At 43.2% G+C, this 21,773-nt stretch overlaps 1 protein-coding gene and 1 long non-coding RNA gene across 8 annotated transcripts in view; one reads left to right on the top strand and one right to left on the bottom strand.

Moving 5' to 3' along the window:
- Positions 1 to 21,442, top strand: part of TCAF2 (TRPM8 channel associated factor 2) — a 33,008-nt gene extending 11,566 nt beyond the window's left edge. For 2 of the 6 annotated variants that reach the window (XM_089917266.1, XM_089917267.1), the window contains exons 3-8: positions 8,714 to 9,705; positions 9,982 to 10,079; positions 11,052 to 11,265; positions 11,609 to 11,848; positions 13,356 to 13,693; positions 16,370 to 21,437. In XM_089917266.1, the coding sequence (XP_089773392.1) occupies positions 8,714 to 9,705; positions 9,982 to 10,079; positions 11,052 to 11,265; positions 11,609 to 11,848; positions 13,356 to 13,693; positions 16,370 to 16,624 (2,137 nt within the window). In that variant the 3' untranslated portion in view covers positions 16,625 to 21,437. Of the gene's footprint in view, positions 1 to 8,713; positions 9,706 to 9,981; positions 10,080 to 11,051; positions 11,266 to 11,608; positions 11,849 to 13,355; positions 13,694 to 14,108; positions 14,305 to 16,369 lie in introns of all 6 variants that reach the window. The other 4 variants (XR_016394261.1, XM_030759724.2, XM_089917269.1 and 1 more) reach the window with 4 other exon arrangements.
- LOC149748346 (uncharacterized) overlaps positions 13,562 to 21,773 on the bottom strand; it is a 93,831-nt gene continuing 85,619 nt past the window's right edge. For both annotated transcript variants that reach the window (XR_016394263.1, XR_016394262.1), the window contains one exon: positions 13,562 to 15,900. This is a non-coding gene — a long non-coding RNA (uncharacterized LOC149748346). The remainder of the gene's footprint in view (positions 15,901 to 21,773) is intronic.

Consider the following 21,773-nt stretch of genomic DNA (forward strand, 5'->3'; position numbering starts at 1 on the left):
CTGTTGTTTATAACTGATAAATAGTAAGCTGTAGTATGATTAAATGCCAGGCTTTTATTTGCTCCTCCTTCATGGTACTGTGCACACCATCTTCCCACCCCTTCCCCAGGAACCATGTTGACAACCCAGGATGTCATCTTCCATAGTTTTCCTCAGGCCCATATAATCATTTCATATATAGTATATGTATACATATATGGGTGTGCACACATGTCTCTGTGTACATATGCATGCCTATGTGTATATATAAACACATATAAATACATATACACACATGTACTCCTGTATAAGTGAGAGGGTGAGTCCTTTTTCAGAAGAAAGGTGAGAGGCATCGCAGTTCAGAGGGCTGCTCTCAGCCCATTGCATGTTAATTTTACATGATTGCCCCCTCATTTCTGTGGCATGTCTTACTACCGCTAGGTAGTGCTTACCACCGGACACCACACTAGGTGCTGTTGGAACTAGAGACACACAAGATATGGTCCTACCCCTGGGTAACTTTCTGATTCAGTTATCAGTGTTTTTAAAGTAAGTCCAAGGGGCTTCCCTGGTGGCGCAGTGGTTGAGAATCCACCCGCCAATGCAGGGGACACACGTTCGATCCCTGGTCCGGGAAGATCCCACATGCCGTGGAGCAACTAAGCCTGTGTGCCACAACTACTGAGCCCGTGCTCTACAGCCCGTGAGTCACAACCACTGAAGACCGTGTGCCTAGAGCCCGTGCTCCGCAACAAGAGAAGCCACTGCAATGAGAAGCCCGCGCACCACAACAAAGAGTAGCCCCCACTCGCTGCAACTAGAGAAAAGCCCGCGCGCAGCAACCAAGACCCAACGCAGCCAAAAATTAATTAATTAAAAACAAAAAAATAAGTCCAAGAATGTTAGGATACATCCAGACCAATTTTACAGATCACCTACCCCCAGAGTGTCCTGTGTGGATCAGTTTTCACAATTGTGACTGTGTTAACGTCCTAGGGCTGCCATAACCAAGTACCACAGATTGGCTGGCTTAAACAGCAGAATTTTTTCATCACACCACTGAAGGCTAAAAATCTGGGATCAAGGGGTTGGCAGGGTTGGTTCCTTCTGAGGTTGTGGGGAGAATAAGCTCCAGGCCACTCTCCTGCTTCTGGTGGTTTCCTGGCAACCTTTAGCCTTCCTTGGCTTGTAGAAGCATCACCCTGACCTCTGCCTTCATTTTTACATGGCGTTCTCCCTATGTGTGTGTGTGTGTGTGTGTGTGTGTCCAAATTTCCTCTTGTTATAAGGACACCAGTCATGGTGGATTAGGCCCACCGTATCCTAACTTAGCTAATTATATCTGCAATGATCCTATTTCCAAATAAGGTCACATTCTGAGGTCCTGGGGGTTAGGACTTCAACAAATGAATTTGGAGGAGACACAACTCAACCCATAACCCTGTGAACCCTTAATACTTTTAGGTATTAAGGTCCCTGTCTATCAGATATGAAGTCTTTCATTATCAGATAAATATTCTGTGTGTATTTGTGTGTTTTATATACCCACTAACATGTGTTGAAGACTTACTATATATCAGGTACTATGTTAGCCAACTTAGGGACGTCGTCTTTATTGAATACTCCCAGACACAAGTGGTGGTAAGCAAGTGGTGGCTTGGAGAGGGGATGTAAATTTCACAGGCTCTTCCAGCTACTCTGCCAAGGGAGGAAGCAGGATCATCCTGACCAGTCAGAGCCAGAGTCCACCAATGACCTGCTCAGCTGGACAGCGGCAGTTACACATTTTTATAAGCACATGAGTGTAAACCTTCAGGTTCCCAGTCTCATTATCACATCTCTCCATAGTGAAGGTGTTTTATCAGTAGCTGGACTTCACAAGGTGCCCGTCAGAAGATTCTGGCAGAACACTTAGTGTGGAAGCTAAGCCTATAAGCTAAGTGTTGTGGCTCAGCGTCATTGCCCCACAAAATAAGTCTTTAAGCCTCTACAGGTGGAAAAAAGGTACAAGTTAAACTGATGCCAGAACCCTTTTGACATCTGGCCATGTTAGTTGAAAACGGAATGACAAAATTAAAACGTGTGTCTCCATTTTCATGCTAAAGAGAAATTAAGGAGAAACTGTACAGGAGGAATTTTCTTCAGTAATGTTCTGCTACTTGAGTGACTAAACCTTTTTATTAATATTTGATTTTTATTATGAGACAAAGTTTTATAAAGGTAATTAAAATCATCTAAATCCCACTAGCCAAGATGATCACTGAGGACATTTTGATAAACATACTTTGGATAATGTTTCTCTGTCTGGTCTTGTGGATTTTGTTTTTTGTTTGTTTGTTCTTGGCAGTTTGTTGTGCAAAATGTGGCTTATTTAGAGCATAGTATATTAGAATCTGACTTAAAATTTTTTCTATGAAGCATTTTCCAGTAATAATTTTAATTGCCATATGATATGCTATCTACAGTTAACCATAACTTATTTAACCAATCTCCTGTCGCTTGACAAAGTATCTACAAATCGGTTTTAAAAATTCTTGAAATACAAAATCTTTCCTCAATTCATTACATTTTGACCATTTCTCAATAAGAAGTAGTAAATATGCTCATCAGATTTAAGTGACAATATTTTAACATCTTTATTGGAGTATAATTGCTTTACATTGTTGTGTTAGTTGCTGCTATATAACAAAGTGAATCAGCGATACGTATACATATATCCCCATATCCCCTCCCTCTTGCGTCTCCCTCCCACCCTCCCTATCCCACCCCTCTAGGTGGTCACAAAACATCGAGCTGATCTCCCATGAAATGCAGCTGCTTCCCACTACTAGCTAGCTATTTTACATTTGGTAGTGTATGTATGTCATTGCCACTCTCTCACTTCGTTTCAGCTTTCCCTTCCCACTCCCCATGTCCTCAAGTGCATTCTCTACATCTGCGACTTTATTCCTGTCCTACCCCTAGGTTCTTCAGAACCACTTTTTTAAGATTCCATACATATGTGTTAGCATATGGTATTTGTTTTTCTTTTTCTGACTTACTTCACTCTGTGTGACAGACTCTAGGTCCGTCCGCCTGACTACAAATAACTCAATTTCGTTTCTTTTTATGGTTGAGTAATATTCCATTGTGTATATGTGCCACATCTTCTTTATCCATTCATCTGTCGATGGACGCTTAGGTTGCTTCCATCTCCTGGCTATTGTAAATAGTGCTGCAATGAATATTGTGGTACATGACTCTTTTTGAATTATGGTTTTCTCAGGGTATATGCCCAGTAGTGGGACTGCTGGGTCATATGGTAGTTCTATTTATAGTTTTTTAAGGAACCTCCGTACTGTTCTCCATACTGGCTGTATCAATTTACATTCCCACCAACAGTGCATGAGGGTTCCCTTTTTTCCACACCCTCTCCAGCATTTACTGTTTGTAGATTTTTTGATGATGGCCATTCTGACCGGTGTGAGGTGATACCTCATTGTAGTTTTGATTTGCATTTCTCTCATGATTAGTGATGCTGAGCATCCTTTCATGTGTTTGTTGGCAATCTGTGTATCTTCTTTGAAGAAATATCTGTTTAGGTCGTCTGCCCATTTTGGGGTTGGGTTGTTTGTTTTTTTGATACTGAGCTGCATGAGCTGCTTGTATATTTTGGAGATAAATCCTTTGTCAGTTGCTTCATTTGCAAATATTTTCTCCCATTCTGAGGGTTGTCTTTTCATCTTGCTTATAGTTTCCTTTGCTGTGCAAAAGCTTTTAAGTTTCATTAGGTCCCATCTGTTTTTGTTTTTATTTCCATTTCTCTAGGACGTGGGTCAAAAAGGATCTTGCTGTGATTTATGTCATAGAGTGTCTGCCTATGTTTTCCTCTAAGAGTTTTATAGTGTATGGCCTTATATTTAAGTCTTTAATCCATTTTGAGTCTATTTTTGTGTATGGTGTTAGGAAGTGATCTAATTTCATTCTTTTACATGTAGCTGTCCAGTCTTCCCAGCACCACTTATTGAAGAGGCTGTCTTTTCTCAATTGTATATCCTTGCCTCCTTTATCAAAGATAAGGTGACCAAATGTGCGTGGGTTTACCTCTGGGCTTTCTATCCTATTCCATTAATCTATTTTTCTGTTTTTGTGCCAGTACCATACTGTCTTGATTACTGTAGCTTTGTAGTATAGTCTGAAGTCAGGGAGCCTGATTCCCTCAGCTCTGTTTTTCTTTCTCAAGATTGCTTTGGCTACCCGGGGTCGTTTGTGTTTCCACACAAACTGTGCAATTGTTTGTTCTAGTTCTGTGAAAAATGCCAGTGGTAGTTTGATAGGGATTGCACTGAATCTGTAGATTGCTTTGGGAAGCAGAGTCATTTTCACACTGTTGATTCTACCAATCCAAGAACATGGTATATCTCTCCATCTATTTGTATCATCTTTAATTTCTTTCATCAGTGTCTTATAGTTTTCTGCATACAGGTTTTCTGCCTCCTTAGGTAGGTTTATTGCTAGATATTTTCTTTTTGTTGCAATGATAAATGGGGGTGCTTCCTTAATTTCTCTTTCAGATTTTTCATCATTAGTGTATAGAAATGCAAGAGATTTCTGTGCATTACCTTTGTATCCTGCTACTTTACCAAAGTCATTGATTAGTTCTAGTAGTTTTCTGGTAGCATCTTTAGGATTCTTATGTACAGTATCATGTCATCTGCAAACAGTGACAGTTTTACTTCTTCTTTTCTGATTTGGATTCCTTTTATTTCTTTTTCCACTCTGATTACTGTGGATAAAACTTCCAAAACTATGCTGAATAATAGTGGTAAGAGTGGGCACCCTTGTCTTGTTCCTGATCTTAGTGGAAATGGTTTCAGTTTTTCACCATTGAGGACGATGTCGGCTGTGGGTTTGTCATATATGGCCTTTATTATGTTGAGGTAAGTTCCCTCTGTGCCTACTTTCTGGAGGGTTTTTATCATAAATGGGTGTTGAATTTTGTCAAAAGCTTTTTCTGCATCTATTGAGATGATCATATGGTTTTTATCCTGCAATTTGTTAATATGGTGTATCACATTGATTGATTTGCATATATTGAAGAATCCTTGTATTCCTGGGATAAACCCCACTTGATCATGGTGTATGATCCTTTTAATGTGCTGCTGGGTTCTGTTTGCTAGTATTTTGTTGAGGATTTTTGCATCTATGTTCATCAGTGATATTGGCCTGTAGTTTTCTTTTTTTTGTAACATCTTTGTCTGGTTATGGTATTAGGGTGATGGTGGTCTCGTAGAATGAGTTTGGGAGTGTTCCTCCCTCTGCTATATTTTGGAAGAGTTTGAGAAGGATCGGTGTTAGCTCTTCTCTAAATGTTTGATAGAATTCGCCTGTGAAGACATCTGGTCCTGGGCTTCTGTTCGTTGGAAGGTTTTTTATGACAGTTTCAATTTCAGTGCTTGTGATTGGTCTGCTCATATTTTCTATTTCTTCCTGGTTCAGTCTCGGAAGGTTGTGCTTTTCTAAGAAATTGTCCATTTCTTCCAGGTTGTCCATTTTATTGGCATATAGTTGCTTGTAGTAATCTCTCACGATCCTTTGTATTTCTGCAGTGTCAGTTGTTACTTCTCCTTTTTCGTTTCTAATTCTGTTGATTTGAGTCTTCTCCCTTTTTTTCTTGATGAGTCTGGCTAATGGTTTATCAATTTTGTTTATTTTCTCAAAGAACCAGCTTTTAGTTTTATTTGTCTTTGCTATCGTTTCCTTCATTTCTTTTTCATTTCTTTCTGATATGATCTTTATGATTTCTTTCCTTCTGCTAACTTTGGGTTTTTTTTTTTATTGTTGTTCTTTGTCTAATTGCTTTAGGTTGTTTTTTTGAGATGTTTCTTGAGGTAGGATTGTATTGCTATAAACTTCCCTGTTAGAACTGCTTTTGCTGCATCCCATAGGTTTTGTGCCATCGTGTTTTGTTATTTGTTTCTAGGTATTTTTAAATTTCCTCTTTGATTTCTTCAGTGATCTCTTGGTTATTTAGTAGCGTCTTTTTTAGCCTCCATGTGTTTGTATTTTTAACAGTAGTTTTTTTCCTGTAACTGATATCTAGTCTCATAGCGTTGTGGTCAGAAAAGATATTTGATACAATTACAATTTTCTTAAATTTACCAAGGCTTGATTTGTGACCCAAAATATGATCTCTCCTGGGGAATGTTCCATGAGCACTTGAGAAAAATGTGTATTCTGTTGTTTTTGGATGGAATGTCCTACAAATATCAATTAAGTCCATCCAGTTTAATGTACCATTTAAACCTTGTGTTTCCTTATGTATTTTCATTTTGGTTGATCTGTCCATTGGTGAAAGTGGGGTGTTAAAGTCCCCCACTATGATTGTGTTACTGTCGATTTTCCCTTTTATGGCTGTCAGCATTTGCCTTATGTATTAAGATGCTCCTATGTTGGGTGCATAAATATTTACAATTGTTATATCTTCTTCTTGGATTGATCCCTTGATCATTATGTAGTGTCCTCCTTTGTCTCTTGTAATAGTCTTTATTTTAAAGTCTGTTTTGTCTGATATGAGAATTGCTACTCCAGTTTTCTTTTGATTTCCATTTGCATGGAATATCTTTTTACATCCCCTCAGTTTCAGTCTGTATGTGTCCCTAGTTCTGAAGTGGGTCTCTTGTAGACAACATATATATGGGTCTTGTTTTTGTATCCATTCAGCCAGTCTAGGTCTTTTGGTTGGAGCATTTAGTCCATTTACATTTAAGGTAATTATCGATATGTATGTTCCTATTACCATTTTCTTAATTGTTTTGGGTGTGTTATTGTAAGTCTTTTCCTTGTCTTGTGTTTCCTGCCTAGAGAAGTTCCTTTAGCATTTGTTGTAAAACTGGTTTGTTGGGGCAGAATTCTCTTAGCTTTTGCTTGTCTGTAAAGGTTTTAATTTCTCCATCAAATCTGAGTGAGATCCTTGCTGGGTAGAGTAATCTTGGTTGTAGGTTTTTCTCCTTCATCACTTTAAATATGTCCTACCACTCCGTCCTGGCTTGCAGAGTTTCTGCTGAAAGATCAGCTGTTAACCTTATGGAGATTCATTTGTATGTTATTTGTTGCTTTTCCCTTGCTGCTTTTAATATTTGTTCTTTGCATTTAATTTTTGATAGTTTGATTAATATGTGTCTTGGCATGTTTCTCCTTGGATTTATCCTGTATGGGACTCTCTGTGTTTCCTGGACTTGATTGACTATTTCCTTTTCCATGTTTGAGAAGTTTTCAACTATAATCTTTTCAAATATTTTCTCAGTCCCTTTCTTTTTGTCTTCTTTTCTGGGACCCCTGTAATTTGAATGTTGGTACATTTAATGTTGTCCCCAAGGTCTCTGAGACAATCCTCAATTCTTTTTTCTTTATTCTGCTCTGCTGTAGTTATTTCCACTCTTTTATCTTCCAGGTCACTTATCCGTTCTTCTGCCTCAGTTATCCTGCCACTGATTCCTTCTAGAGAATTTTTAATTTCATTTATTGTGTTGTTCATCATTGTTTGTTTGCTCTTTAGTTCTTCTAGGTCCTTGTTAAATATTTCTTGTATTATCTCCATTCTATTACCAAGATTTTGGATCATCTTTACTATCATTACTCTGAATTCATTTTCAAGTAGGCTGCCTATTTCCTCTTCATTTGTGTGGTCTGGTGGGTTTTTACCTTGCTCCTTCATCTGCTGCATATGTCTCTGTCTTCTCATTTTGCTTAATTTACTGTGTTTGGGGTCTCCTTTTCGCAGGCTGCATGTTCGTAATTCCCATTTTTTTTGGTGTCTGCCCCCTGTGGGTAAGGTTGGTTTAGTGGCTTGTGTAGGCTTCCTGGTGGTGGGAACTGGTGCCTGTCTTCTGGTGCATGCAGCTGGATCCTGACTTTCTGGTGGGCAGAACCGCATCTGGTGGTGTGTTTTGGGGTGTCTGTGAACTTAGTATGATTTTAGGCAGCCTCTCTGCTAATGTGTGGGGTTGTGTTCCTTTTTGCTAGGTGTTTGGCATGGGGTGTCCAGCACTGGAGCTTGCTGGTCATTGAGTGGAGCTGGGTCTTAGCACTGAGACGGAGGTCTCTGGGAGAGGTCTCACTGATTGATATTACGTAGGGCCAGAAGGTCTCTGGTGGACCAATGTCCTGAATTCAGCTCTCCCACCTCAGAGGCTCAGGCCTGACACCCGGCCGGAGCACCAAGACCCTGTCAGCCACATGGCTGGAGTGCCTTCAGAGTTGGAGAAGGTGGCCTGCAGTGGCTGTCCTTCTGTGCTGCACATATTAGAATCACCTAAGTGACAATTTTTAAAAAGAGTTTGTATAAATCTTCAAGTGTAGTATTAAATAGTTTACTTGTAACATGTTCCTAGATCAGTGCTAGCACGTGGAGAGGGGGATTTGATTTTTACTGCCTTCTTTTACAGAAATGTTACTCTGAAAAATGTCTAAGTAGGACTACTTTCTCTAAGAATAACAGATCCATTTTTCTAACAATTCATTTATATGTTTAGTAACAGGCAGACTTCGGAGATACTGCGAGTTCAGTTCCAGACCACTGCAATACAGCGAGTCACACGAGTGATTCAAATCTCAAATCTTAGCGAGAATAAGAAGATTGGCATGAACTGTGTATCTTTGTACCCACACAGATTGCTCTATTCAGTGAGCTCATTTCAGTGGTTCACTCACTGACTGTAGCCCCTTTGTTCCTTTTCCTTTGTCTCTTTTCCAGGTTTGGGGAGGATCTCGGGCAGGATCAGCAGGAGCTCCTGGAAGGGATCTCAGAGCTGGACATCAAAACAGGGGGAATCCCCTCGCAGCTGCTGGTGCATGGGGCCCTGGCCTTCCCCCTGGGCTTAGATGCCTCTCTCGGCTGCTTCCTGGCAGCTGCCCGCTATGGCCGGGGACGCGTGGTTCTGGCTGCCCACGAGGGCATGCTCTGTACGCCCAAGATGGGGCCCTTTTTGCTCAATGCTGTGCGCTGGCTGGCCAGAGGCCAGACGAGCAAAGTTGGGGTGAACACATGTCTAAGAAACCTGTGTGCCCTGCTGTCGGAGCATGGCCTGGAATGCAGTCTGGAGCCCCACCTGACTGCTGACTTGAGTGTCTACTGCGGCGTGGCTTACAGTGACAAGGAGGCTGAGCAGCTGCAGGAGTTTGTGGCTGAGGGCGGGGGCTTGCTGATCGCGGGCCAGGCCTGGTGGTGGGCCTCCCAGAACCCCGGCCGCTCCACTTTGGCTAGTTTCCCTGGTAACGTCATACTCAACTGCTTTGGCCTCAGTATCCTAGCTCGGACTCTGGACCCAGGCTGTTTCCCTGTCCCTACCCCTGAGAAGCAGAGCTACCACTTCCGCAAGGCACTGTCTGAATTCCAGCTTATCGTGAACCGCGGGGGTGGGAACCTGGAAAAGAGCTGGCTGGCCAAACTGGGAGCAGATGCAGCAGGCTTCCTGCAGATCCCCGCAGAGGGGGTCCCTGCTTATGCTTCCTTGCACCGGCTCCTGAGGAAGATGCTGCATCTGTCGGGCCTCCCAGCTGTGAGCAGGGAAAAGCCAGTTGCCAGTGACTCCTATGAGGCTGCCCTGCTCTGCCTGGCCACGGAGCTGGCACGCTCCGGCACAGACTGCTCTCAGCTGGCACAGGGGCTTGGAACCTGGTCTTGCAGCTCCAGTTCGTACCCCTCAGAACACGCCATCACAGTGGAGATTGATGGAAGCAACCCAGGTACAGAATGAGGGACCTGGGGGAAGGTGGGGCTAGCGAGATTTGCAGGACATTGCAGGTGCTGAAGCTCAGGTAGGCCAGCTCCATTCTCTAACAGGTACTTCCCAGGAGACGGGGGTTGGGGTTCTGCTCAGGGATTAGGTGGGATGGATGCAAGAAGCATGGATGAGATGAGGTGCACAGGGCAGGGCTGCACCTCTGGGAGGGGCTGTGAGGTTCCAGGTGGGGTGGAGTCAGGTGGGGGAATAACTCAGCCTTTCCTATGGCTTTTGTCAGGCAGCGGTGATTCCTGGGTGAGTACAGGGCTCTACCTCCCAAATGGACAAAATGCAGAAGTCTCCTTGTCTGAAGCTGCAGTTTTTGCTGGCCTGAAGGTAAGGCCAGAACGCCACTGCCACATCTCAGAGCCACAGAGCTTCATTCTCATCCAGCTCGCGACACTTCTTCCAGGAGTGCAGGAAGGCATTGTTCTGCCCACGTTACAGATTTCACAGATGAAACAGCTAAGTTTCAGGGAGCCTAAGGGAGTGACTGAAGATGCCAGAGCTCCTAACATCAGATCCAGTCCTCAAACACAAGCCCTCAGGTTTCCACCTCCCAACAGGGCTATGAAGCGAAGGAGCGCCTGTTACGTATTCGGAACCTCACTCATTTCTCCAACACGGCCTTTCTGGGTTTTACCTCTTCACCCTGATTGCTGAAGGGTGTACTTAACCCTGTCACTCACAAAAATAGGCCGTCATGCAGAAGTAAAATTCTTCCCGCCTCAATTTTGAGGGTCACTTCCTACCACAGTAAGGGTCTCTTTTGGGTTAGTCTCCTTTCTCAAGCTCACTTACATTAAACCTAAGAAAAGCAGTCACAGGACTCCAGACAAAATGCACTCCATCTACCTGACCAGGACGGGAGGCTGAGACAAAGGGGGAAGACAGAACCAGTTCTCCCCCATCACCCCATATCCCACTGCCTCTGGATAGGCCTCCTGTCTGTGCACAAAGGGCAGATGAAGATTCCCTCTGCCTCATTCCCAGCATCGGAATCACCTCAGGGGCTTGAACCCTGCAGCGAGAGCCCAGGTTCTGCCTGGTACAGAGGCACCACAGAACCCTAGTCAATATCAGCCTCGGGGTTATGCCTGGTCTGCCTGATCATGGTCCATTGTGGAGCTGCTTAAATCCCTAGAAAAATGATTCTGCGTACCTTTCAGTCCATATGGTTTTTGGAGTGCTAAAAGCTCACAGGTTTGCATGCACTGCTCATAGAAAGGGGAAGCTAGAGTTTTTTAATACCCTCCATCCACACAGTACCACACACCCACAGCACACATGGTGGAATCGCCTCTCCAGGTACAGATTGGCTGCCACACCGATGACTTGACGAGTGCCAGCAAGCTGTCTCGAGCCCCTGTGGTAACTCACCAGTGCTGCATGGATAGGACCAAACTGTCAGTCTCCTGCCTCTGGGGTGGCCTTCTCTATGTCATCGTGCCCAAGGGCAGTAAACTGGGCCCCGTGTCCGTCACCATCAAAAGGGCTGTGCCTGCCCCATATTACAGGCTGGGTGAGTGGACTGAACATGGAGGGGAGTGGGAGAGCCGGGGGTGCTGTGGTGTTGATGGGCTTGTTGAAGGAGGGGAGGGAAGAGGATTGGTGGACAAAAGGAGGAGGGACTGTCTGAGGTGCCAGTGGAGGTAGGAGATGAGGGACTCCCTGTGTCCATGGAGACTTCCGGGCAGAACAGAGGGAAGGGTCTGGGGGCCTGTCCTTCACTTCACAGCACATAGACCCACATGATAGTAGTTCATCATTTCACTGTCCTCCTCCTGGAGTTAGTTCCAGTTGTGTTTTTCAGCTCAAGGAAAGTTGAGGAAGTGGGTGACAGGTTCCATGCCCTTTATTCCCAGGTAAGACATCCCTGGAGGAGTGGAAGAGGCGTATCCAGGAGAGCACAGCTCCCTGGGGAGAGCTGGCAACAGACAACATCATCTTGACGGTGCCAACTGCAGACCTCCAGGCCCTGGAGGACCCCGAATCTTTACTCCACCTCTGGGATGAGATGATGCGGGCTATAGCCAGGCTGGCAGCCCAGCCCTTTCCTTTCCTCCATCCAGAGAGGATTGTTGCTGATGTGCAGATCTCAGCCGGTGGGTGCTCCAGAGGGATGCCCCTAGTCTGTGGACACCATTTATTTATTATTTTGCCTCTTTTTGGCCCGTAGTTTTTTATTTTTATTTTTTGTAGTGTCTTTGTCTGGCTCTGGTATCAGGGTGATGGCGGCTTCATAGAATGGCTTTGGGAGTGTTCTATCCTCTTCCATCTTTTGGAAGAGTTTGAGAAGGATTGGTATAAGTTCTGCTTTGTATGTTTGGTAGAATTTCCCTGTGAAGCCGTCCAGTCCTGGACCTTTGTTTGTAGGGAGTTTTTTAAATTACAGGTTCTATTTCACTTCTAGCAATTGGTCTGTTCAAATTATCTGTTTTTTCTTGACTCAATTTGGGCAGGCTGTGTGTTTCTAGAAACTCATCCATTTCTTCTAGGTTGTCCAATTTGTTGGCATATAACTGTTCATAGTATCCTCTTGTGATTTTCTGTATCTCTGTGGTATCAGTTGTTATTTCTCCTCTTTCATTTATTATTTTGTTTATTGGAGTCCCCTCTCTTTTCTTCTTGTGAGCCTGGCCAGGGTTTGTTGATTTTGTTTATCCTTTCAAAAAACCGGCTGTTGGTTTTATTGATCTTTTCTATTGTTTTTTTAATCTCTATTTATATTCCCTGTCTGATCTTTATTTCCTTCCTTCTGCTGACATCTATTTTGCCTTTTTTAAACGTCCAATATGTGTAAGGCATAATTTTACCAGTAAAGTAAGGGAAAAAAAGATGTTCAAGACATGGACTTTGATGGAGGTGAAAAGATGTTTACATGTGAAAAGGTAAATCATGTTCATCTAAAGCGTAAGATTTCACAGGAGGCAGAACAGTCTCAGAAAAATTGGTACCAGGAGTTCAAGATGGCAGTGAGCGTTGTTTCAAGGAGAGTTTAAAACAGAAATATCTCCTTCAAACGTGTTGGCAATGAAAAGAGAGAGTAAAGAGGTTTATGTTAAGTATTCAGTGGTTTAGAGGAAAGAAGGCCATCTTAAAAAAAAAAAAAAAAAAAACCACGGAAATCTGGTTCCAACATGTGGAAAATTCCTCTGGACCTGTTTTCTAATCTTCAAAAAACCACAAGATTTTTACTGTTAAAAAGTATAACTCTGGCCAACAGTAGCGTACACAGGAGAAGGAACGGCACTGCCCTAGCCTCAGGGATCTCAAATTCAGACACAGGACCTAATGTCGCAGACTCACATGCAAAGAAAACTCACACAAAAGGAAGCACTGAATTATAGTGAGAATGACTATATAAAGTGTTAACATTTGGGGGGCCAGAGAGAAGGTGAAGCATAACTCCAGCATGGAGGCCGGGAAGAAGGGTCGGGACTCTTCAGACCAAGTCAAAGAAAGCATCTGCTTTCCAATCAGCATGGAGGTTCTGGAATTATGGCAGCAGCCAGGATGGCGAGAAAAAGTTACACCATGGAGAGGAATGAAGTGAGATGGGGTTGGGTGGACCACGCCCACCATGCCTCACTCTTCCTTTTGCGTTCCCAGGCTGGATGCACTCAGGATACCCTATCATGTGCCACCTGCAGTCGGTGCAGGAGCTCATCAGTGAGATGGGCATGAGAAGCAGAGGTCTGTGGGGAGCCATCCACGAGCTGGGCCACAACCAGCAGCGGCACGGGTGGGAGTTCCCCCCACACACCACCGAGGCCACCTGTAACCTCTGGTCAGTCTATGTGCACGAGACGGTCCTGCACATCCCCAGGGCTCAAGCCCACCCAGCTCTGAGCCCTCCAGAACGAGAGAAAAGGATCAAAACACACCTGGGAAAGGGAGCGCCCCTGAATGACTGGAATGTGTGGACGGCTCTGGAAACGTATCTAAAGGTACTGAACAGAAATTCAGGGAGATGGGGGCCACTAGACCCTCAGTCGTGTAGCATCCTGGATCCCAGGAGCTCTCCAACTCCTTCACCACCCCTATCAGCCTGGGCCCACCACCTCCCCTGGCTGCATGGCGGTGCTTCTCAGGTCATACATCTCTAAGATGGAGATAATGATGCCCGTCCCACTCACGTACTGTGGTTTTGTGATGATATGTAAGAGGAAATGAAAACTACTGTGAAAAGAAAATAAGTAGAGAATGTAGTCTCTGGGTATATCAGTCAAGAGCAGAAGCTCTGAGTGAGACACTCCTGAGACTGAGTCAAAGCGCTCCCACTCATTCGTCCGTCCTTTGTCCCCAAGTAGGTGCCTTGGAAATGCTGATCATTTTGCTTTGCTTTGTTTTCCCTCACCTTAGTTTTATGCGTCAAGTGAGTGTTGCATCCCTTCATAATTACCGTGATGTGTTAGGGGCAACTCCATTACAAGAAGGCCTCTTAGGAGGTAAATCTGTCAATGTGATTCTCATATTTCCATCACCCATTTGAACCCAAAATGTCTTTAGAATGAATAAGTAAATAACCAACCCAACAGAAGAACACCGAAGTCCCAAAGTGAGTCGATTTCCTATGAAATAAGCATAAATCCCTTTCCCCTCCCCTATCCTGCTTTGAATTTTTATATTTTCAAGTTGTCAAAGCCACTCCCCATATCAGATCTCCTATACTGTCTACCATGACTCTTTAGATAGTGGGTATTGCCCACTTTTTACAGGCACATACTGAGTTAGAGAGTTTAAGCATCCTGTCCAATGTCACACATTTAAATGATGGACCCAGAACCTAAAATCAGGAGCTAATGACAAGCCCAGGCTTTTGCACTTCTGAACCCTCCCTCTGATTTTTTTTTCTTTTTTCACTCATTTTCTGAAGAGTGAGTGTGAGACAGCCCCAGTCAATGAGATAACTGTGTAGCATCAGCTCAGGATTCTTCTAGAGCCATTCTGAGGGTCTACAGGGAAAGAGACCTTACATGGTAGTTGCCACTGAAGTGTAAGGCAAAGCTCTAATTCCACCCTACCTACTGACCCACTCACCATGAATATCATTTTGCAAAAGCTTTGGGGAGACCCCTCACCTTGGAGCCTGAGACTTGGTCCCAGGACAGAGAGATACCTTCTGTTTTCTTCACCTGTGGGAGGTCTGCTCGCCATCATTCCTCCTGCTGTTGCCTTAGCATAGATCCTCAGGATCCTCTTCTGTTTTAAAAGCCTCCTCAGTTTTTCCAGCTTCTTGCTTCAACCACCTATAATCCATCTTCCACACCACTTCCGAAATAATCTGAATATTCCATGTTTAAGCTCGTCAAGTGTTCTCCTTCACACACAGAATAAAATGGAAGCTGCTTAGCTGGGTGCAGAAGGCCCTTTATCATCAGGCTTTGGCCAACACCTCCATCTCCATCTCCCAATTTCCTGTCTCCATAATTATCCTGCAGTTTACCGAGCTGCTTCCCGCTATGAACACATCTTGCTGTTTTTGTTCCTATACCTCCTCACGTTTCCTTCCTGCAGCTGCAACGTGCTTGAACACCTTGTCTGTTACCTGTCAAGTCACCTGTCAAAATTCAGCTCTCTTGTCCTCTTCTCCCGACATCATCTCCTTGACAAGCCAACTTTTTTTGTCATTTGTTTACTTACAAGTCTGTCTCTCCCATTGACCAGTGACCTCCAGATAAACAAGAGCCTTAATCATTTTGCCTAGAAATACCTGGCACATTGTAGATATTTTTTAACGTTATATGTGTGATAAATGTTTAATTTGTTGATTACTAATTAAGAGAGATGAGCAGGACGATTGTCAAAGGCCAAGCAGTGAGAGCAGATAAGCAGTGAGAGCACAACAGTGAGATCAGAGGGAGGCTGATCAAAATGCCATCTGTCCTCGGGCTTTTACACCTCAGAGTCAGAGGATTCTCCTCCATAAAAGGGGGTGGTCTCGGAAACCTCAAGATCCCTGCTAATTCTAAATCTCTATAATCTTGGCAAGAGTCTCCTGCCATGGCTTTCAGGTGGGCTGTTCCCTATAAAGTATGAGTCACTCTCATTTTGAGCTCCTTGTGACATACCTGCTTCTTCCTTGTTTTGTCCCAAAGGCAGTGTTCCACAGAGAAAAACAGTAGCCTTGAAAATAGTCACAGCTCTGAGACGGCTGAAAAAGAGAAAAAAACAAGGGTTTTATTCTGTCTGGAAGGTTTTATTATGTCTGGAAGGTGTCGGAAGTTCCCAGATTTTGGCTCCCCAAATCCCCATCTCAGTCAGGCTCAAACCTGTCTGATGCCTGGGAAACACTTAGGAACTGGGGATATAATTTTTTAAAATAGGGATAATAATGATAACTGTCATTTATTGAGTATTTACCTCTTTTCAGCCATTAGGGTCTTCATGTAGTCCCCTACTACATTCAGGGGGTACAGAGTTTGTGGCCAAGAAGTGGAATGAGCCAATAAGATTGTGTTTATGTGCAGGGTTGAGATGGGGAGATAAGGGCAAGCAAAGAAGTGAAGCTAGTGAATGATTAAGGGGAAGAAATCACCAGAAATGAGATGCACTCATGAACACGCATGTTGCAGGTATTTTCACAAACTTGTACCTCATCCTGCCCCTTCCTTCTCTTCCAGCTCCAGGAGGCCTTTGGATGGGAGCCATTCACCCAGCTCTTTGCTGAGTACCAGACCCTCTCTGACATCCCCAAAGACAACACTGGCAAGATGAATCTGTGGGTGAAGAAGTTCTCTGAAAGGGTACAGAAGAATCTGGTTCCTTTCTTCGAGGCCTGGGGCTGGCCTGTCCAGAAGGAAGTGGCTGCAAGCCTGGCCTGTCTGCCTGAGTGGCAGGAAAACCCCATGCAGATGTACATCCAGACTGAGGACTAAAAGATGTGCACAAAGGGGGGTGTGTGCAGGACGGGGGGTGATCACTCACCAACTCTGCCACCCTCTTTCTTGCCTAGTGTACCTTGAGCCTGAATCCTACTTCCTACCTGTCCTCAGGAAGGCCTTTAAGGTCCTAAGACAAAATGGGACCAACTTTCTCAGGCTGCTGTGCTTCTTTTATTGTTTCTCTGCTGGTACTCTTGCTCTCATCAAGAGACTTGCTTCACCATCCTCATCCTCCAGAAGAGGATGTTTCATCTTGGCATCTTGAGTTTCTGCAGGCTCTTTGCTTCTATTTATGGCCGGTAGTTCTAAAGACCATGGATTCCATTATAATCTGATATCACTCCCTCACCCCAGCCAGCCCTGAACAAAGCTCTTAACTTCTGCTTTGAGAAGTTTTCTAACAGCAAGCGAGACAGGCTGGTATAATGGAGAGAGCCCTGAACCAGCTTCGGTTCTATGGAAAATCACTAAACTCCGTCTGCATCTGGATTCTTATCCATGACATGGGATAAAAATCTATTGTTTGATGATGGTGAACGTCTTTGAACACAACCTGCAGACGCATATAAGAGAGCTCTTCAGCTTTCACCAGGCCCCACAGTAGCCTGTCTGCCCACTTTCGTGTGGACAACCTGAAAACTGAATCTCTCTTCAGAGTCAACCTCCCTGAGGTCAGCATTCAGTCCTTGTGTGAGAGTATTTAGTGAACACCAGTGTTGTTCCCAGACATGGTATCAATGATAGTCCTCAAGATCCTAGCCCATCCTATGTGTCCTTTCTTCTGCCTCTGGAAAGATTCTTGGGTATAACCTAACCCCAAGAATGTGGTATGAACTCTAACTGGAGGTTACAAAGCTATTGTGGTTTGGTCTTCTTGGTTAGTTTCATCTTCGAGTACATTTGCTTCGACCAAAGGAAAAAATCATTCCAGCAGCCCTACCAACTCCATAAGCCCATTGGTTCTTAGCACAAAACAGGTGTCTGACTCCTCTGGTCACCTTGGAATCAAGGCACTGTCAGTTATCGACAGCTACTGTGCTGAGAGGGCCATGGCCAGGACAGGCTCCAATGGAACAGGATTCCTGAGTGCAGCAGACCGAATTAACCCACACTCACTTATTACCCCACAAACCAGCATCCCCAAGCTTTCTCATAATCTCATTCCAACCCACCCCGGCTCTTTGGCTGGGTGGCATTCCAATTAGAGATGCATCCTCAGGATTAATGGGGTGTACATCTACCCATTTTCCTCTAGCTTGCTTTTAAACCATATTTTTGTTGTTTTCAATATCATTCCATTAGCTTTGTTGAGAATAGAGAGACTCCTCAGGTGGAGAACTAACCTAGGGAATGTCTTCTTCTGAATCCCATCAGCACATCCTTCTCCCAATTCTAGGATAATTTCCTTTTATTTCACTAGTGTCCTTCGTCAGGTGCTTTTCACATGAAAAGTACTCAGTAAATATTTGTTAATTGAAAGAACAGTAAAGACACCTAACACATAATGAACAGTCTTTATGTCCCAGACATTGTGTGAGGTATTTCCTATGAGTTATCTTACGGATATTATTATCCCATTTCATAGACGAGAAAATGAACACTTAAGGATATTAACTAGCTTCTGAAGTCACAAAGCTAATAAGAGGAAGAGTCGGGGCTTGACCAAAGCCCACAGCAATGAAAAAACTGTAGAGCTTGTCTCCAAGAATGATTTTCAATTTAGACACAAATTTACCAAGAAAATGGAAGTTCAACAAAGTTCTGACTTATGCCATGTTCACTATTGAATTTTTATTAAATATAAAATTTAACCTCTAAGAAAATATTGGTACCTGATTTTCTGGTTGTCTCAGCATGTGATTAGCTTCCCTATAGGTAGAGAAAGGATTTGAACCCAGGCACCTCAACTCCAGAACTGGTGTTCTTACCCGTGATGCTAGGGATGAGTAAATGAATGGATAATGCTGGGTTTAAGAGGTTGCCAAAGAGACAAAGACAAAACCTGACTTTTCCCCACATTCTCTGTAGTGGAAGTTGGAGCCCTTCTCCCTCTTACAGAGAGACTGTGGCTCTGCCGCTTGTTTCTAAGTTCAGAATTAATTGCGTGTACCTGTGACACTCTCAGAGTATTCTGTATTCCAGAGCAAACTTGCTCCGAAGGATGTCTATGCAGGTCCGGTGAATGCCATTTGCCAGGGAACTGTTATAAGTGCTTTTTATTTGTTTATCCTCACAACAGTCCTATGGAATAAGTACTATGACTGTCTCCATTTTTCAGAGAAAGAAGCAGAGATACAGGGGTAGCAAGTTGTGAAACCACATTTCCGTCCCTGGAAGTTGGACTCAGGACGCACACTTTAGCCCGCACACTATATACTACCGTATACTATATTACTGGGTCTGCCACAGCCTGCAGCTCTACGTGCATGGAACTATGTGTATGGCTACTGCGTCACAAATGACCACATAAAAACTACTAAAAACCAAACAGACTACTTCTAGTTACTCAAACAGGAATTATTTAACCATAAGGGTCATGCATCCAAGGCACACATCCCTCAATACCAAGACCCTGCCCTACCAAGTCTGAAAGGTTTTAAAGATCCTATGCTTCAAATAACAACTTCGTGGAGTCCTGGAGGAAGCTTGTCTTAACCTCAGGGCTTGTATCCAAGTGTCCTTTGCTCATTCTTAAGGATACCCAAACTTCCATCCTCATGTCTAAGACTGTTATTAGACAAAGGAGCCCATGCATTCTTATAGGTTACTAGATCGAATATCTGAAATACCGAAATTTCTAGAAAATTGGATAATTTTCTAAGGAAAGAAACCACCATAGGATACTTCAGGGAAGTAGTAATGGCTACTTTAAAGTTTTAAAGGAGATTAAAAAGGACTATACCTCTATCTTATCTCCCCTGAGCACAAGATAGCCAGCAACTTATTAGAAGAATGGACAATTTCAAAAAATTAAAGCATTAGTGGTTGGTCACACTAAATGGAACCACAACACCTCATACTTGTGGCAAATACTGTTGAAATAAAATAACAAGCACTTCTAAAGGGAATTAAAGTGATCTTCTATCTTGACTAAATCTCTGGCATTGTACATTCCCTGGTCTCCTATGTTGCTCTTTGTCTCCCCCTTATGGCCACCTAGAAAACCTTACAGCTCCTGACCATCAATTGTAACAGTGTAATTATTCCCATGGAGGCAAACTCTGTTTCTGTCTTAGTTTTAGTTTAAAAGACATATTCATGTGACTCTTCCCATGAAGAAACAGATTGGTCAATATGCTCTTCACTTTTAATATCCATAAAAAAAAACACCCAAATCAATTTGCTTCAACTGGAATGGAAACAAACTCATCTACTCTTTAGCTCGTAATGTTGTTAAAATGGATTTAGATTCTTGGCATACAAAAGAGTTACTGCCGTTATCAATTACACATATGAAGTTTTAGTTAACACTTTTTGCTAAATTTATGATTTTCATAAAATAAATGATTATTAGAAAAAGCCCAAGAGGCTTCCCAAAATATACCTTTGGGGCCATCCAGACCACAGAGAAATATTCTCCCAAAATAAACATTACCTTTCTCTCATTTACACTAGCTCTTGTAAGAAAGAGGTACAAAGATCAGTAGCCTTATAACTAGTGGTAGCCCATTTAAGATTTGGGTAGGCTTCTCCAGCCTAATGCTTTGGGACATGTGTAAATTAGTGACCTCCCACTGGGGAAAAGAAGTAGTAAGATGTTTACAAGCTTTTCAGGTCACAGTACAAGCTGCCTTTCCATTTGTCTCATGCCACACAGAAAAGGAAACTTGGCCGCTTGGTGCCTCTAAGGGCCAATTTTGGGGGAAAAAAAGCTACTCACAGAAGGACGTCAAGTGCTACAAACTACTTATTAAAAATTGAGTAATGGGGCTTCCCTGGTGGCGCAGTGGTCAAGAATCCACCTGCCAATGCAGGGGACACGGGTTCGAACCCTGGTCCAGGAAGATCCCACATGCTGAGGAGCAACTAAGCCTGTGCGCCACAACTACTGAGCCTGTGCTCTAGAGCCCGCGAGCCACAACTACTGAGCCCGGGCGCCTAGAGCCTGTGCTCCACAACAAGAGAAGCCACTGCAATGAGAAGCCCGCACACTGCAACGAAGAGTAGCACCCGCTCGCCACAACTAGAGAAAGCCCACGCGCAGCAACAAAGACCCAACGCAGCCAAAAATAAATAAATAAATATATATTTTTTTAAAAATTGAGTAATGAAAATATCTCCAGCCACAGGACAATTAAGGCTAATAAGACCTCTGCCAAAAAAAATGTCCAAGTACATTTGGAAATAAATTCATGAGGAGTTTCATCCATATCTTGGTCATTCATCACCTCATCAAAATAGGATCCATGACCAGGGAGTTCTAACGCTACTCTTAAGAGCAGAGTTCTGACCTCATGGGTCTTTAGTTTTGATTCTCTGTTCTCAAACTTTTTGTCAAGAACTTTGTGGCCCTGCTTAAGACAGCAGTGAAAGCAACATCTATGTCCTGCCCAAAGATCTTGAAAGGCTGCAGAATCAAATGTTTAGGTACGAAGAAAATTCCTGCACCACCTCCAATGATCTGGGACCTGGGATCAAGCACTAGTGTGTGGGACAATTAGTATACTGGATCCAAACTAATATAGAACAAGTAAATCTGAAAAGCGCTGGTCAAATATACAGATTAAGTACAATTTTAGTCTCATATATTGATACCAACCAAATATACATAAAAATGTGTGTGTGTGTATATATATATATATGAAAAGATTCTAAGCAGAATTATGCAGTGGATATCTTAATCAGAACTCATGTTCTAGGGAGCTCTAGCTATTCCTCTAGTGGCAAGAAATTGATGTATGAATGTGAATAGCTGGTTGCCCTTAGAAGGATCTGAGTCAATGTATTCCTTTAATTGTTACCAAAATCCTACACTCAAGTGGAAAAGGACAAAGAAGAACAGATGGTACTGAGGGAGATTCTACTCTATTTTTCTTTGTCTTTACTTGAAGCAAGACTCCTTGATGTACACAGTTCTCAGTTTAAGGCAATAGTGATTTAAATTAATTTGACTAGGCTATTATGATTTCCTATCAAAAATACT

Source organism: Delphinapterus leucas, chromosome 9 (assembly GCF_059928025.1).
Source record: "Delphinapterus leucas isolate spDelLeu-1000000601 "Yukka" chromosome 9, BTC_Dleu_Yukka2, whole genome shotgun sequence".
Lineage (NCBI taxonomy): Eukaryota > Metazoa > Chordata > Mammalia > Artiodactyla > Monodontidae > Delphinapterus > Delphinapterus leucas.